General features: G+C 45.8%; 1 protein-coding gene across 4 annotated transcripts in view; it reads right to left on the bottom strand.

Annotated features, from left to right (window-relative positions):
• Nucleotides 1–15,055, bottom strand: part of GRIP2 (glutamate receptor interacting protein 2) — a 294,138-nt gene that overhangs the window by 24,645 nt on the left and 254,438 nt on the right. For all 4 annotated transcript variants that reach the window (XM_075762147.1, XM_075762150.1, XM_075762146.1 and 1 more), the window contains exons 12-14: nt 14,650–14,836; nt 8,992–9,137; nt 8,245–8,325 (exon numbers count right to left, since the gene is read on the bottom strand). In XM_075762147.1, the coding sequence (XP_075618262.1) occupies nt 8,245–8,325; nt 8,992–9,137; nt 14,650–14,836 (414 nt within the window). The remainder of the gene's footprint in view (nt 1–8,244; nt 8,326–8,991; nt 9,138–14,649; nt 14,837–15,055) is intronic.

Below are 15,055 nucleotides of genomic sequence, written 5' to 3' on the forward strand. Positions count from 1 at the left end.
AATTTATATTCCTTTGACAAAATGACATTTCACACTCAAACTCTGGAAGCCACACCAGGAAAAAAAAGAAGTGAAACTCTGCAAACATTTGTTGGTTGTCCTTTGCCCAAGTTTGCAAGGTGCTACCTTTGGTCTCCTCCTGAAGAAGAGCAGGACAGGTGGTCCCCAGCAGCAAGAGGTGGGATTGCCCGATCCCAGCACTGTTAAACACCCACATCTCTGACGTGAGACAGCAAGCGAGTCAACAGCTATGGCAGTAGACAGACATCAGCACTGCTGCCTAGGGAGCACCTAGCTCAGTGCTGTGTTTAATGTAAGCATTTCTGTGTTCTTGAAGTAAAGTGGGCTGGGAAATTTTCCAGGTGGAAAATAACCCGGGAAGAATTAGATAAAACACTGTTTTCCAGCTGGTTCAACTCCCCAGGCCACTTCATCACACAACCAGAAAAACCAGGGCTGGTCTCAGTGCTGGAGCTGGAAGGGGTGGTTTCCAACTCTTCTCTCCTCCCTGACCCGATAACTTTTCAGCCCACGAGAGATGCGAGTACACATCTCTAGAAGTATTTGCATTTTCAAATTTGCCTACAAGACCTGCTTCTCTCATGAGAAACCCAAGTGAGATTTGTGACTCAAACCCCTCCTGACCTCTCTGTCATCCACACACCAAACATATGCCAAGAGCATCCTTTTCACCCCGCGTCACTCCCTCCTGCCTTGCTGTGGGAATTGCATCGTCTTACTTAAAGCTGACAGAGCTTCTCAGCAAAAACTGCGGGGGAAGAAACTTGCAGCTTCTGAACATATCAGGTGCAGGTCAGAGATTAAAATATCTGTGAGGCACGTGGCATCAACCACACAGAGATCCACCTGCCTGAACAGCAGCTAGAGAGCACCACAGAAAGTCAGGCATAAAGGAGTGTTTCCTCTTACCAACCTCTCTGCTCTAGCTTTTTCTGTTGTTTGCATTCATTTATGAGATTTAAAAAACACATGTGCTAACCCATCACCTTTAATGATACCCGCTCCCAGATATAACTAAACCTTCTGTACTGAACAGAGCAAAAAGATAGTCAATCTCAGTCATAGCAGGGCTGAGTATAACAGTTAGGTCAGACAGCAAAGAGCAGACCGTGACTGATTTTATAAGTGTCACAGCAATGCGACTGCTGAATGATGCAGAGCCTGGAAGAATTATTTTCCCCATGTCTTACTGGAAAGCGGTGCCAGGCAATTTTGGCCTGGACACTCACGTGCAGCTTGCATCCATGGGTCAAAGAGAAGCGGACGGGTGGTGGAGATTCACCAAGAGCTCGTGTCTATATTCAACCTGTCTACAGCACGGACCAGCCAGCAGATAGACCAACACACCCCAGGCAGAACTAAGCAGTGGGAGGGAAGGATGGGGTGCAGCAGCTAAAATAACACAGAAGTCCCCCCTCTGACTGAGAAGGCCACACACCACAGACTAACAGCACAGGGGACAGAGATGTATCACCCTGTTATTACCATTGCTGTTCTCTTTTTCAATATAGGAGATGTATTTGCTGTTAAGAGAGGTGTACAATGTGGTGGTGATGGGAGACACTGTTAGCACACCCTGAGCCCTGGGTCAGGCTGGCATCGCTGCATGTTTAATCGCTCCCTAGCCTGGTTCTGTCAAAACAATCCAGGTTAGCAAGAATACTTTTCACTGCAAGGTTTGTTTACTAGCTTCAAAGCAGAGGCAGCGTGACAGAAAGGGGTTAGGGAGGGTCTCTACAGTCCTGGTGGTGGGCTGGGGATGGCCATCTCTAAACCTGACCCAGCCACAGCTGGAATGATGTGTCTGGAGGCCGTGAACACTCAAAAGAGCAAAGGAAGGAAGAAAAAAAAAAAGCATAGGCAACAACATGCCTCAAGCTCAGCAGAAATGGTGTTTATCTCAGCGTCTGCCTTACGAGCCCTGCAACATGCTGGGGGGATCCTGCCCATGGCTAGTCTCTGAGCAGAGTGAGACTTCGTCCTTCTGCAGCTCTGCAGTTGGTGTCAGCACTGAACGCAGCACAAGCTTCCCATATCAGACACAAGGGTGACAAATCAAGTGCTTTGTCCATTAGAAAACAAAGCAAGTTTTAAGGAAAAATCATTCTGGGTTTTGTTTGCATATTTTTTGGAAGTTGTACTCTCCAAACAGATTTTCTTGAGATGCCAGTTAAATGGAAGAGCCATGTACAACCACATGCAACTGTCTCTACCATCAGAGTACCCTAACCAATAAACAGCAGCCATCTGTTTTAAATTATCACTTAGTATAAAATGGAAAGGCTTTAGAAAGCCATCGTTATTAGTCAGCAACTACAAATCCAAAAGGTAAGTTAGAGAGACTTCATGAATAATCATTCTCTCTCAAGAGGCATAAGATACAAAGTTAAGATAATGAAATCTCAAAGCACAGAACAGTCATTTGCTGTTCATTTTAAATACCAGTAGTTACTAACACCACTAATTCACCTTTGGCATCCCAAAGCCCTTCCCGGTGCCCCAGCAGAGCTTTCCGACGACCAGCTGGGACCAGGGTGCCCTGACCACCCCAGCCACCCTGGGACCCACGTTTCCAACAGTCCTGGGCTGTTCACGCAGGGTGACGATGTGCCTCTGCGTAACGGCTGCCCTGTCTACAGGCAGGAGAGCTGCAATGTCACTGAAGTGGTGGCTCAGTCAAGGTCAGAGGCATTAGGTATGTAGATCACTGGTGAGGTTTTGGATAAACCATTTACAGTTTGCCTGCAATTAAAAAAAAACCAACTTAAACTACATTATTACTTTATTAGGGCTGTGGTCTTTGGAGTTAAGACACTTGAACAGATGAGTAAAACCTTTTCATCCATTTGTTTCTGCTGTCAGTGTGATTATTTCTCTTCCAAGGACATTGTCTGGGTATTTTGTTTGCTGCAGGAAGACCCAGTTTGATGCCCAGCCTTGACTCTCTGGGTCTTGCTTTCCTGACTGTAAAATGGAGACAGCAGCAAAGGGAGTGAAGGGAAAAGATGGACGGGGAGACAGAAGCTGTTGTGCAGGCACCCATGCTCTCTCTTGGCAGGCACTCTGGTTGTGGTCTCCATCTACCAGGGCAAACCACTTCAGGTGGAACTAGGCTCTTTTTCAGATACATTTGTATTTTTGGCGGGTTTATCAGTACAAAAGATAGTTTAAATCTGCTCCAGTGGCCCAGAGAAAGCTCCATAAATCAACAGCTGGAGAAGGTAGAAGTGTGGGGTTGGGGAGAAACTCAAAATGAAAACACTGCTTGGCGGTGGTGACAGGGCAGTGATAAAAAGGTGAATTGATCAATACTGTTATTTACTTTATATAAATTGCTTTCAGTCTCTCGCCACCTCTGCTGGGATTCTGGTTCGCTCGGCATTTACTCTGTGATGGATGATGAGGCCAGAAACACATGTCCGGTTTGCGTTTTTAATAGAATGCATAATGACTCGTATTGGTAAATTATTTCCCTCCAAGGAGCACGAGCACATCTCACATGCGTCAACACTTCAACCCGTTATAAATACCCTCCGTTATTGACCAAGTCAAAGCAGCACTCCGCCAATGTGTAATTAAAGAAATTGTAATAATGCCATAAGAACACATTTAAGAAAGCAAACATTTATAAAGGGAAAAAACCAAACAAAATTAGAAACCAAATAATCTTGGGATATCTAAGGAATGAGAAGAGGAATAAAAGCAAATCAGAATTGATTACAAAAAGCAGCAGTGAAAATCAAATCCCCAGCACCCAACTTTTTCCTCTATCATTCATTAGTTTTAGCAGCAGGTGCATAAATTATCAGTGCCTCCAGCAGGATATTTACCCTGCCGCAGATCTATTACCTTTCAAAATCTCCAGGCAGCTAAAGCAGGACAGAATATCTCACTTCAGTAAAAGCACCAGGGTGAATCGGCTGCAAATCTCAGTTGAAGCCACAACGTTAGCAAGGGGGTAGGACAGGGGACAACCGGACACACTGCCGCTTGCAGACGCATTCTGCCAGGCTGGCAGCAGGTCCCAGGTTAATCCAGCACCAGCAAAGCTAGATTTGCTTGGCTCACAGATCCATCTTCTCGCTAGGACAGTGATTATACTGCTTAAGCAACTTAATCGAAGTTATCTATCTACTCAAATTCTGGTTTTATCGCCTGCAAGCAGATATACTACCTACTCCTTATCTGCAGTACTTCACACCAAGGGCACAGGAATTGATTTGTTAAGATATATAAAGGTAATTTGACAAACATGCTATATAAGGCATTAATGCATAGCTAAAATGGTTAATTTCAGTATCTGTTTAAACAGCAACAACACACCTGTACCCTGCAGCAAATTTCACAACTAGCCCTTGGAAAGGATATTTGAGACAGGCAAAAAAACCCTCAACCACAAAAAGCAATCTTTTGTGTAATCAAATATCATTTTCCAGAGGCTAATAACAAATCCATATCTTATTTTAAGAGGGCAGGTATTGAACATACAACAATACACGACTATTAGCTTCTCGCTGTTGGAGATTTTAATTTGTAAGAGATTTACAGAAAACCTGCAAAGGCATAACTGTATCATTAGAACTGAATGCAGCCAGCAAGATCAGAGCACTTAAGGGCTGTGTTCTGCTAATGGAGATGAGTAGTTCAGGCTAACGAGAGCCAAATATTCACATCCCTGTGTCAAAAAATCTCACTTTGCACATCTTTGCATCCCCACCATTCAGGGCACTCAGAGGTCTCTGCAAACAGTTGAGCTTCACAGCCCACACAGCTCTTTGAACCACGCGGAGCAGAAAGGAGAGCACACTTCGCTCTTCAAGCAGAGTAGCTGTTTTACAAACGCAGCCTTCTCCCAGAGCCACGAACCGAGGCACTGGAGTGTGGAGAAACCAAGAGTGATTTTGCTGGCTTCTTGTCTCTTTACCCCTGGATGAAGTGCAAGGAAGCAGCGCACGTGAGGCAGCTTCAGTGTTTTGCTTTGCTAATTTTCATTTAGCAAACAGAGGAGACTGAAATGAGGCTTGAGGGCACCTGGGTGTCACAGAAATACAAAGCAGAGCCAGTGAAAGACTCACCCCTTGGATTTCCTATTCATCCTTTGGGGAATGGAATAGGAAATAATGCTATATGCAAATATTTGCATCATGCATCTTAATTTCCTGCATCCCTTTGCCACGGTGTGTTTGAGCAGGGGGAAGAAACAGGTCTGCGTACACACAGCCATGCACACAGACCACAGCCGGCAGCTCGCCCAGCCCAAGTTTCCTCTTCTAGCAAACCCAGAGACCTCTGAGATGATGAGTGCCCTCAGCAAACGTCTACCCCTCACCAGCAGCAAGCACAGACCCTCTCCGTGTGTTCATCCCAGAACCAGCAGTGCCTGCTCTCCTCAGACAAAAACCTTCTGGGGTTTTCAGCCCTTTTATGAGGCTTTCCAGCAGATTTATGGTTCCTCCTGCAGCCAGCTCCATTACACGACTTCTTCCAACACATCCATCAAGAATCCTGCTCTCCCCCCCTTTACTTAGCCCATCTCCCGATTAGCTCTGAGAGCCACAGCACAGCAAGAACTTGATCACTTTTATTTCTGTAGTGCTCCTCTGATGAGGTCGTAACACTTTCTGCCCGTGTAAGAAGGCAGAGGCAAACCTTCCTAGACAGAGGAATTAACTACAGATGAGCCTGCTGAAGCCGAGAAGTAAAACTCAACAAAAGCAACTCATCTTTCATCTACAGTGTAGCTGGACCACAAAGTTTATGAACAAACCCAATTCTGTGGCCACAACAGTGCAGGGGGTCTTCTACTGACCCCTCCAGCTTGTCATCTATTTACCTGCCCCAGTTTTACAGAGTAGGGGACAGGAATCCAATGCGGGAGGCCAGTAAAGCAAGACCCCGACTTTAAAACAGTAGTTATACACTCTTCCTTATCAGAAAAAAAAGCTATAAAAGCTGTTTCTAAAAGCATTCAAATCAGCAGAACTGGGAGGAACTGAGCACAACAGAGTTATTTTTACCTCTTTTCTCTTGCTGCTTGCATCACACTCCTGCATGCACATCATGTCTCTGCAGGAGGTACTTACCATAATGCTGCTTGCTTCGGTTGTAATGTTTGAAACTGGTATATTTATCTTCCAGGTCAGAGGCAGAGTGACAAAATGATGATCTAATTTTCTAAGGGTCATGTGGACATAGGCTTATACAGACTAATATATGAAAACAGAATTAGGATTCAACAAGCATTTCATCCTTGCCACTGTGTTTTCTAGATGGCTGTCTCTTGCTCCATTTGTAAATATAATTTTGGCTTTGACTCAGCAAAGGACTGAAATATATCTTAAGTTTATGCGTATGCATTACTTAAAAAAATGTCCTGCAAACTTGTTCAACAATCAAAAAGATCAAACCTATTATATTGTTAAAAACTGCTTTGTAGTTGGATAATGGGTCTCTAACTATTTTAAACCCGGGGTCAGTTTCTTTTTATTTAGTAGCGATTTCAAAAAAGTGTGTGAAATCCATCTTTTCAACAAATTTCAAATGAAAACATTTTCAACATAAAAATACGTTTGAAGTGTAAATGCACATCTGAAGCAGATCCCATTTAAGTGAGACTCCACAAATACAAACTAATATTCTTGCCAGGAACTCTTAGGTTCATTTTGCTCTCCGGCCCCGGATACAGACAAAGCTTTGAAGCTTAAATGGGGTGAAACCCTGGCCGTGCTCAAGCCAGAAATTTTTTTGCTATGGGATCCATCACCCTAGGTTGCCACCCGAGACTGCAATGCCAGTGTGTGGGCAGGGCAGCAGGCTGGGAACCCAGTGCTCTCTGGGCCGCTGCACTGTGCCCCGCGTCCCCGGCAGTGAAATGGCATTACGGGTACCCTGCTGCTTTCGGAAAGCACTTTGATGTCTTCAGACAGTAGTTGCTACCAAGCCAAATGTTAAATACTGTGCTGTTATTTCTCAGGTTTATCCTCATGGCATAAATAGAGGAAGCTGGGAAGAGAGAGAAGAAATAACAGAGGGTCCAAAGCCATCATCCTGTCGATGTTCAAGTCATTCCTGAGAATCACCCCCCCTTAGACCAGAACACCTCCAATTAACTCACTGACTAATGCTGCAAATGCCAAGAGGTAATTGCAAGTAGCTTATCTATTTTAATGAAACCTAGTTTTAAAGTGTCCCCAGCGACTCCATTCCCCAGACACAGCTGGGTCCATGCTTCTGAGGGCTAAGAGGCAAGATCCCATTACCGCAGTCTCACCAATTTCTTTGTTTCAGCTGAGAGGTGGTGGCAGCCTCTGGGCACGGCAAATCTGAGACGATTCGACTCAGTTTACCCAGCAGTAAAAGAGGGATGATTGATGTGAGACCTGATCATGTTTATCAGAAAAGAAAAGTTCACTGATGCAAGGCATACCAAGACCCCTAGTTGCCCAGAAATTTGGGATGGATCTGCCTATATCATCCCTGTGCAGTATTCCCTCCAAAGAGCCCAAAAGGTCTTTAAATGAAAAATATGCTTCAGAAGAGAAACAAGAATAATTAATCAAGAGCAAGCAGAGAAGAGAGGAAAGAAAGAAAAAGATTTATGTCTCATTCTCTCAGTGCCACCAAGTCTTGGCACATGGATCTCCTCCTTCACAGCTGGGGTTAGGCAATACAAGAACTCACGGCAGATCCTGCCTAGCACCCTCCTGTCCCTAAAGTGCCTTCCCCATGCCTCTAAGGCATGCCACCATCTTTGTCCTCATCATCCTCTTGGCAGTTTCCCCTCTCTACCCTTCAAGCTGTGGGTTCACCTCACGCTTGCTCTCCTTCCTCCACCTCTCTCTGCAAGGGCCCCACCAGACTCAGGCAATTCTTTTTTAAAACAAACATAATACAACTGTAAGCAAGGAAATAAAAATAATATTAAATATAACTGTAAGCAAGGAAATAAAAATAATATTAAATATAATATAATGCACAGATCAACTGATCAGTTGAGACCCATCCTTTGCCCCAACCCTTCATGCAGCTGCTTTTCTCTGTGGCCGCCAGCTCATGGAGGCAGGAACCGCACATCTAATTCAGTTTGGGATAAATCACAAGCACTGTGAGCACTACCAGGAAACCCCCATGTAATCTTATTTCTCTCCATTGGGCCCCTCTGATGTGCCAGGGTGGAAAGCAGCGGCTCTTGCAACTGCTAGTGCAAGTCTGAGCAATACTTACAGCTGATTGTAATTCCAAGCTCTACACCCCTTTTCTTGGGCAATTTAACGTGGAAAGTACCGCTGCTGGGTATGACAGACTCTATAAAACCAAAAACAGACAAAAAAGATAATAGGAGAAAAGAGACAGTTTTCAGTTGCATGGATGGTTTCCTTGGAACCAAGGAAAACAAGGCAATAAAACTCAGCTTTATTGGTTCAAATAAGGTTGTTATTTGAGGCCCTGCAGACTTCAGGTTAAAATTTGGATTCTCATTAAAAATACATGCTCTGAACATCAAGTGAAGTGCTCACATCATGCTGTATTTCAAGATTGAGGCAGCTCTGCCAGCGTAAAAAGAAAAAACTTTTTTTTTTTTTTTAAAAAATGTAAAGTTGCACTTTAGCCCCAGCCAATAGCTTCAGCTCCCTCCTTGCTTCCAGGTCATAAATTAATATCAATGTTATTCATATTAATGGGCAAATATTTAAAGTTCAGGTGGCCTCTTCATCTACTCCTTAGGCTTATCTCAGCCAAGTGGTGAGAACAAGGCATTTGTGATGGGATCAGAAGAAGGACTCTCCATCTTGGTGCACATTAGAGAACAAGCAGCAATGGAAAAGGTCCTCATAGGGTCCTCTTACTCTTCCCTCTGAGCTCTAGCAAAAAACTCACATATTTGTGTGAACACACTCCCTCCCACAGGTTAGCAAAGGCACTGGCAGAGTCCAGCTGTAGTGAGGAGCAGCAATTCCTTTGGCAACATACCTGCAACATCAAATTCAATCTCAAGCACCACTTTGTTCGTGAGGGCGGCATCACGCAAAAGCTGATTAGCTTCCTCCATAGTCCCATCCTCAGTCGCAATGCCGTTGATAGAAAGGACTCTGTCTCCTACTTGTAGCAGCCCACACCTGCAGTCCACATTGGGAAAAGAGGGAAAGGGAACAAGGAGGCAGGGAAAAAGGGAAAGGAGAAAAAAACAACCCCACAACCAGCCATGAGTTACTTTTGCTAGGCATATCTGTTACAAGACACAGAGCAGTGACAAATCCTGCAGAAGTGGCCCAAAGAGAACTCATTCTGCAATGTTCGTCCCAGTGCCAAGAGCCCCTGGAAAGTCACAGGGCAGCAAACACCTGTGGTTTGGTTAAGTTCAGACATACTTTGTTCCTAAATAACCATTTTTGATCATATTTCCTGCAACTTCCAGGAAAAAAAATGTAACCCTCACCTTCCTAAAAGTCAACATCACGGCCAAGAGATAAGAGTGATAAATGCAAGGGCATGTGCCCTCCTACCCTATCTAACAGCACATGGCTCTTTCCATGTGCCTGCGCCCTGTGAAACCCAAACTAATGGCACTGAAAATTGCAGAGATTCCTCTGCTTTAATACCTGGCTAATACTGAAGCTACAATCCAATGAACTCACTGAAATGTCTCAGCAAATTGAATAATGATTTATCCCTTGTAATTGCATTTCTGCAATGTATTAACTGCCTTGAAAGACCAATATTATTCTGATGCAATAGCCCACCAATATATCCACAACTGGCACTTTGGGCTTTTTTGTTTACACTTGCTTTCTCAAAGAGCACACACAGAGCAGCAGGTTTTTATACTTTGAAAAAAAAAAACAAACAATGATGGCGAGGCTACATTGGAGATACACTGCTACAGCATAGTTTGTCTCTTGGGACCACTCTGTATTTATAAGCAAGTTTTTTTCACGCATGAACCACTACACCCCTACATTCACTATCCACCCTCCCAGTCCCCTTTTTTAATTTTTTTTAAAAATAAAATGTAACATCAGTAACACAATCTTCCAAGTTACTGAGCTGGCCCATGGCTCTACAAAATCAAGAGTGTAGTGGCCATGGGCCCTTCACAGTTGTTCACTATAACCAGATCTTTTCAGGTTTTCCACTCATCACCTGTCTGTAAGGCTGTCCACTTGGGCAGAGCTTGGGAAACCACTCCTCCTCCATCATTAACATAAGCTACGGAGTGGTCTCCGATATACGTTGAGGGTTATGGGAACAAAGGTATGGTTCACCTCTACATTTGGAGTTATTCTGCCACAAAGAATTCCCAGAAGGCATCATCTATCCTGTTTTAAGCCTTCTCCAGAGAATCTTTATTCCCTGCTCTTTAATGATCACACACATCCTTTGCCCTCTTCTTTCTAGATGTCAGCTTCTGCTGATATTTCACAGAAGACCGCTTGGGTTTTACTAATCCTTCCAGCCACTCTTCATCCCTCACACCCAATTCAATTGTAAGGAAACACAGTCCTGCAGCTTCCGGGCACACAAAAACAACAAAGGCAACAGACGCTGGCTATATTATTCACCTCCAAACAACAGGACATATATAAAAGGCCAGGTTATCAAGAAAAATGCACAAGCTTTTGTCAGTGGCCCATCAAAAGCTGAAGTATGAGCAGGTTTGGAGAGAGCCTAGGAAGGTTATTTTACTGGTAGGAAGGTATTATACTTGCAGTATATTTACACTGCTGTCTGAGTTCATGCAACCCATGGAAAAACGCTGGTTATTTTATGAGATGTAAATTCAGAAGTGTTTGTTCAAGGAGACTTGGATTAGGACAGACAACTCTACAGTGTATAAATGAATCCGCCCTTGTGAATAAATTACATCAAGTTTAATAACAGTCCTTTACTGGACTCGTGGATATGCAGCCACATAGATGTGCTTGGAAATATCAGCTTATAAATATGAAGATGGCAAGGAGTATGACAGAGACGCCTCCTCCAGCACTGACAGCTCTCTTGCTATGGCCAGAATTCACCTTTTGGAAGGAAGGGATCAACATTGGCATCACACAGACATCACTTTGACATTTCAGGGTCACATAAGGACACAACCCATTTTGGCACCACTGTTTCAGCCAGAAGGACTGGGAGATCACAGGATACTTTTACATAGGAGAGGTCTGCCTTGGACCCCAGGGCCCTGCTCCCAACACAAGGGCACAGGACAGTTGAAAACTGGTTTCTCTGGAATTATTCTGAAGAATTAACAAGGCATGTTGGGACTCCTTGCTCTTGTGGAGGTTGTGGCTTCACTCCATAAACTTATATAAACCTGCAAGACCAGGGTTTAAACAACCATGATTGACTGAGGCTAATAGTAAAAGAAATAAAATACTTCTGACCTATCAGAGCTATTGGCTGTAAAACACCCAGGGAAATCTACCTTGAGTGAAGAAACACAAGAAATGGTTGTTTTGTGAGAAGGCAGCCCTGGTGGGAAAGGTGGCAAATGTTTGCTTTGATGCTGTGTAAAAGAACAAGAGTACAGGCATCTCCCGTAGTAAAAGACAGCTCTACAGAGGTGTTGGAGTCCATGATGGGAATGTCTCCCTGGGGTTGCAGAGATTTGCATTCTGTCATGACTCATTCCTTGGGCTCAAAGACTGCAACAGAGCAGCGGAGGTGTCTTGCTAGACACAGAGCAGTGCATATGCAAGCCTTGGGCAGGACACGCACTGAAGATCTCACTCAGCATCATCAGCATCTGTGTGGTCACTCCAGCTGTGGGGTGACAGCAGCTGTGATCACAGCCACATTGCCAGCTGCAGAAACTGATCTGTCATGCCCTTACACACCCCCGAGTTGGTCTGCACAGGTCAGACTTGCACGTCTGTGTATGTCTGTACATCTGTGTCTGCACATTGGTGGGCAGGTCCCAGCCCCCAAAAGATCAAAGCTTTCCTGACAGCTTCACCCAGCTGCTAAACTTTCCTCTTACAAACTATTCATACTCAAAAGCCAGAAACACAATGATCAAACAACTGTGTCTGAGCAGAGCTAGAAAACATGTAACTCAGCAGGAAGCATTGATTTTGGATACTGGGATGGAGAAGCCACATACTCTCCCACTGCTGTCAATGACAGCTGGGGGAGGAAGGACACAAAAGCTGTGTGTTTCAAGGCAGCCAAGAGGGGACATCAGGCATCTTCCTATTCCACCCTCCCTGCTGATAACAGGGGCTGAATCACTGTCTCATGTGGAGCCCAAAAGCTTCATCTTGCACCCAGGAAACAAAACAACAGGTGGGGAGGGAGGTTTATTAGAGGCTATTGGCTGTAAAACAAATCACAAGTCAGGGAGGTGAGAGCTTTTGCTTCAAACCGCCTGTCACAAGCTAGCACGGACCAGATAATAAACGTGAGGCAGGCCAGCCTCTCTGAAAAAGAGGGTGATGCCATCCTCCTCCCTGGTAGCACTCAGATTTGCTAGACACCCAAGAGGCAGCTCCTCCACAGCAAGCCAGATGGACAAAGCGATTGTGGAACATGTCCTTGTGCAACAGCACATTCAGATTCACAGGGCTTGCACAGGAGTGTGTGAACACGCAGGACAGACCCAGGCTCCTGAGCCTGGTCCCTGCATCCCCACTGCTCACACTCTTTCGCAAAGGACAACAACTGCAGCACAAGAAAGAGCACAGCCGTGCAGCAGCCAAGAGCTCAGCTTGGTAAAGAGGAGAAAAATGGCTCTAATGTCCTGGGCTGCGGTTATGGCAGAACCTCTCAAGGGCAGGGAATAAGGTATCTAGAAAGGATGGAGGAAACAAGCTCGGTGGGATAGCAAGAAACAAAAAGTGAAATGAAAACAAAAACCCTGCCTTTTTCACCTTGCTGCAAACCCAGGGCGCTTACCACTTCAAGTTGGGGAGGAAAGACAATGTTTTCCTTACAGCTAGGAAGAGCAGCACAGTCTAGGAAAGGATGAAATACACAGCAGAAATCTAATCCCCAAATCAAATCCAGGCTGCAAACGCAGAGAGGATTGCTCCCTGTCGCCAGAAAGCAGCAGCCAGGAGAGCGCGAATCCTGCTGGGTGGGCAGCCGAGAGGGAGAGCAGCGTGTGTGACATGAGAGCCAAGCAAGACTGCACCACGAGTCTGCTTTCACTCCAGGCTTGGCAAGAGGACAAAACAAAGCCAGGCGGATTTCAGCACATCGACCGCCTCCCCTGGGACAGCAGGCTTTGATGCTGCCTGATTTATGAAAGGACTTTGGTGCTTTGCAATGTGAGCCAAATTCACCCTGGTAATAGAGTATAAAAAACCCCAAACACCATCACTTTCCTTTTTAAACCCCATTTAGAAACAAACAAACAAAAGGCATAAAACGCTTCTGAAACCTCTCTTAACCTGTATCACTCAGGACAACTCTTTTTCCTGTGCCAGCCCCGTGTCCCTGTCCTGCACAGACACCAGCGCCAGGCACCGCTGCTCCTCCCTGCCTCTGTGTGCCGCCTGGAGAAGCGACCACACAGGCACCGCTCTGCACGGCAAGCACTTGCATTTCCTTTTGCAGCTGCTTTTGCTGACATACGACTCCCCCGTGTGCTGTTTTCCCAGGCTGGCCTGGGGACACCACACCATCAGCACATGCTGATGAGGCCTTTGGAGACTTCTCCCAAGGAAGGGTCTGCAGCAGGCACTGAGCACTGCCACGTCGTTGCACCTCAGGCTCCCCTGGGCAGGACGGACCACCAGTGGAAATCACAGGTGGGAAGAGAAACCAGCACGGGGGCATAAGTGCCAACTCACTCCCCCCTCACTATTTCATCTGCCTAACGAAACCAGCTCTCCTTTCCACCCCACCAGAGCTTAAGCCATGCTGGGACCTGGTCCGTCTAGTAAGAAAAACCTTGCTAGATGGCATCTACATCGTACTGCACAGACACTCAAGCAGACTTTAAATCCAGCCAGCAAGGGTATTGGAAAAAGTTTAGCCAGAGCAGCCAGAGCTCCTGAGCCGAGGCTCAGCTGCCAGAGGAGTCATTGCCCCCAGTATCCCCAGGAGGTGACATGCAGCACTTAACGACACTCCTGCACTCTGCCCGTTTCCCAGCATTACAGAGCCAAAAGCAAGAGTGCTTAAATGCAGCACTTATCTGTCCTCAACCAGAGCCCTCCTCTGCAGTTCAAAACCTTGGCTTTAAAGCCAATTTATATAGCTGGGCTCTGCTACAATGAAACGAGGCAGAAAACACTTTGCTGGGTCTACTTGTTTAGGTCTTTCCCCTTTCTGCACCCAGACAAAAGCTTTATCTTTCAAAGAGAAAGAAAGAAAAAAAAAACAAAAACAAACAAAAAAAAGGAATGAGAATGGCTCTCTCACACAGACACACGCTCCCTTCCTCCTCTGGGAGGACCCAGAACAGCCGCAGCCTGGTGCCAAGACGTTCACCTGGGATGCGAGGGAGGTCACGGTCAGCCGACGAGTGCAGAAATGGCAGTGATAGTAAACCATGCCCAGTGAAGAATGGGAGATATTACAAGGATGATAGTAAATATCTAAATGAGCCTCTGAGGAGAGAAAACAAACCAAACCATGAAATGTTCAGCAGCAGCACCATCAGCATCCAAGGGCAAGGTCTCTAACCTCTCTGCCGGACTGTCAGGCTCAATAAAACGGACGAGCGGTGGGGAAGACAGGGTTTCAGTAGCAAAGATGCCTCCTTGGAGTTGAAGCCCGAAGCCATTCAAAGGGTCTCCCCTGAGCACCACCTCTGTCGTCTCCGTGTGGACTATCTGCCCGCCAGGACCCACCGTGCTGGAGGCCAGTGACACTGAGAGGAGGAGAGAGGCAGAAGGTCAGGGTAGCCGTGGTCAATGTAGCAGGTCTGGTCACAGACCTCGGTCTGGCAGTGGTGGGGACAGCGACCGAGGATGAGGGAAGCACTATCAGTGCCGAGATGAGCGGTCCTGCCCCGGCTAATAGTCAACAATAAGGACAATAAAGACAGCAAGGAAAACATGTACGCCCCATTCAACCCAGCCCCAGCCCA

Source organism: Balearica regulorum, chromosome 10, assembly GCF_011004875.1.
Source record: "Balearica regulorum gibbericeps isolate bBalReg1 chromosome 10, bBalReg1.pri, whole genome shotgun sequence".
Taxonomy (NCBI): domain Eukaryota; kingdom Metazoa; phylum Chordata; class Aves; order Gruiformes; family Gruidae; genus Balearica; species Balearica regulorum.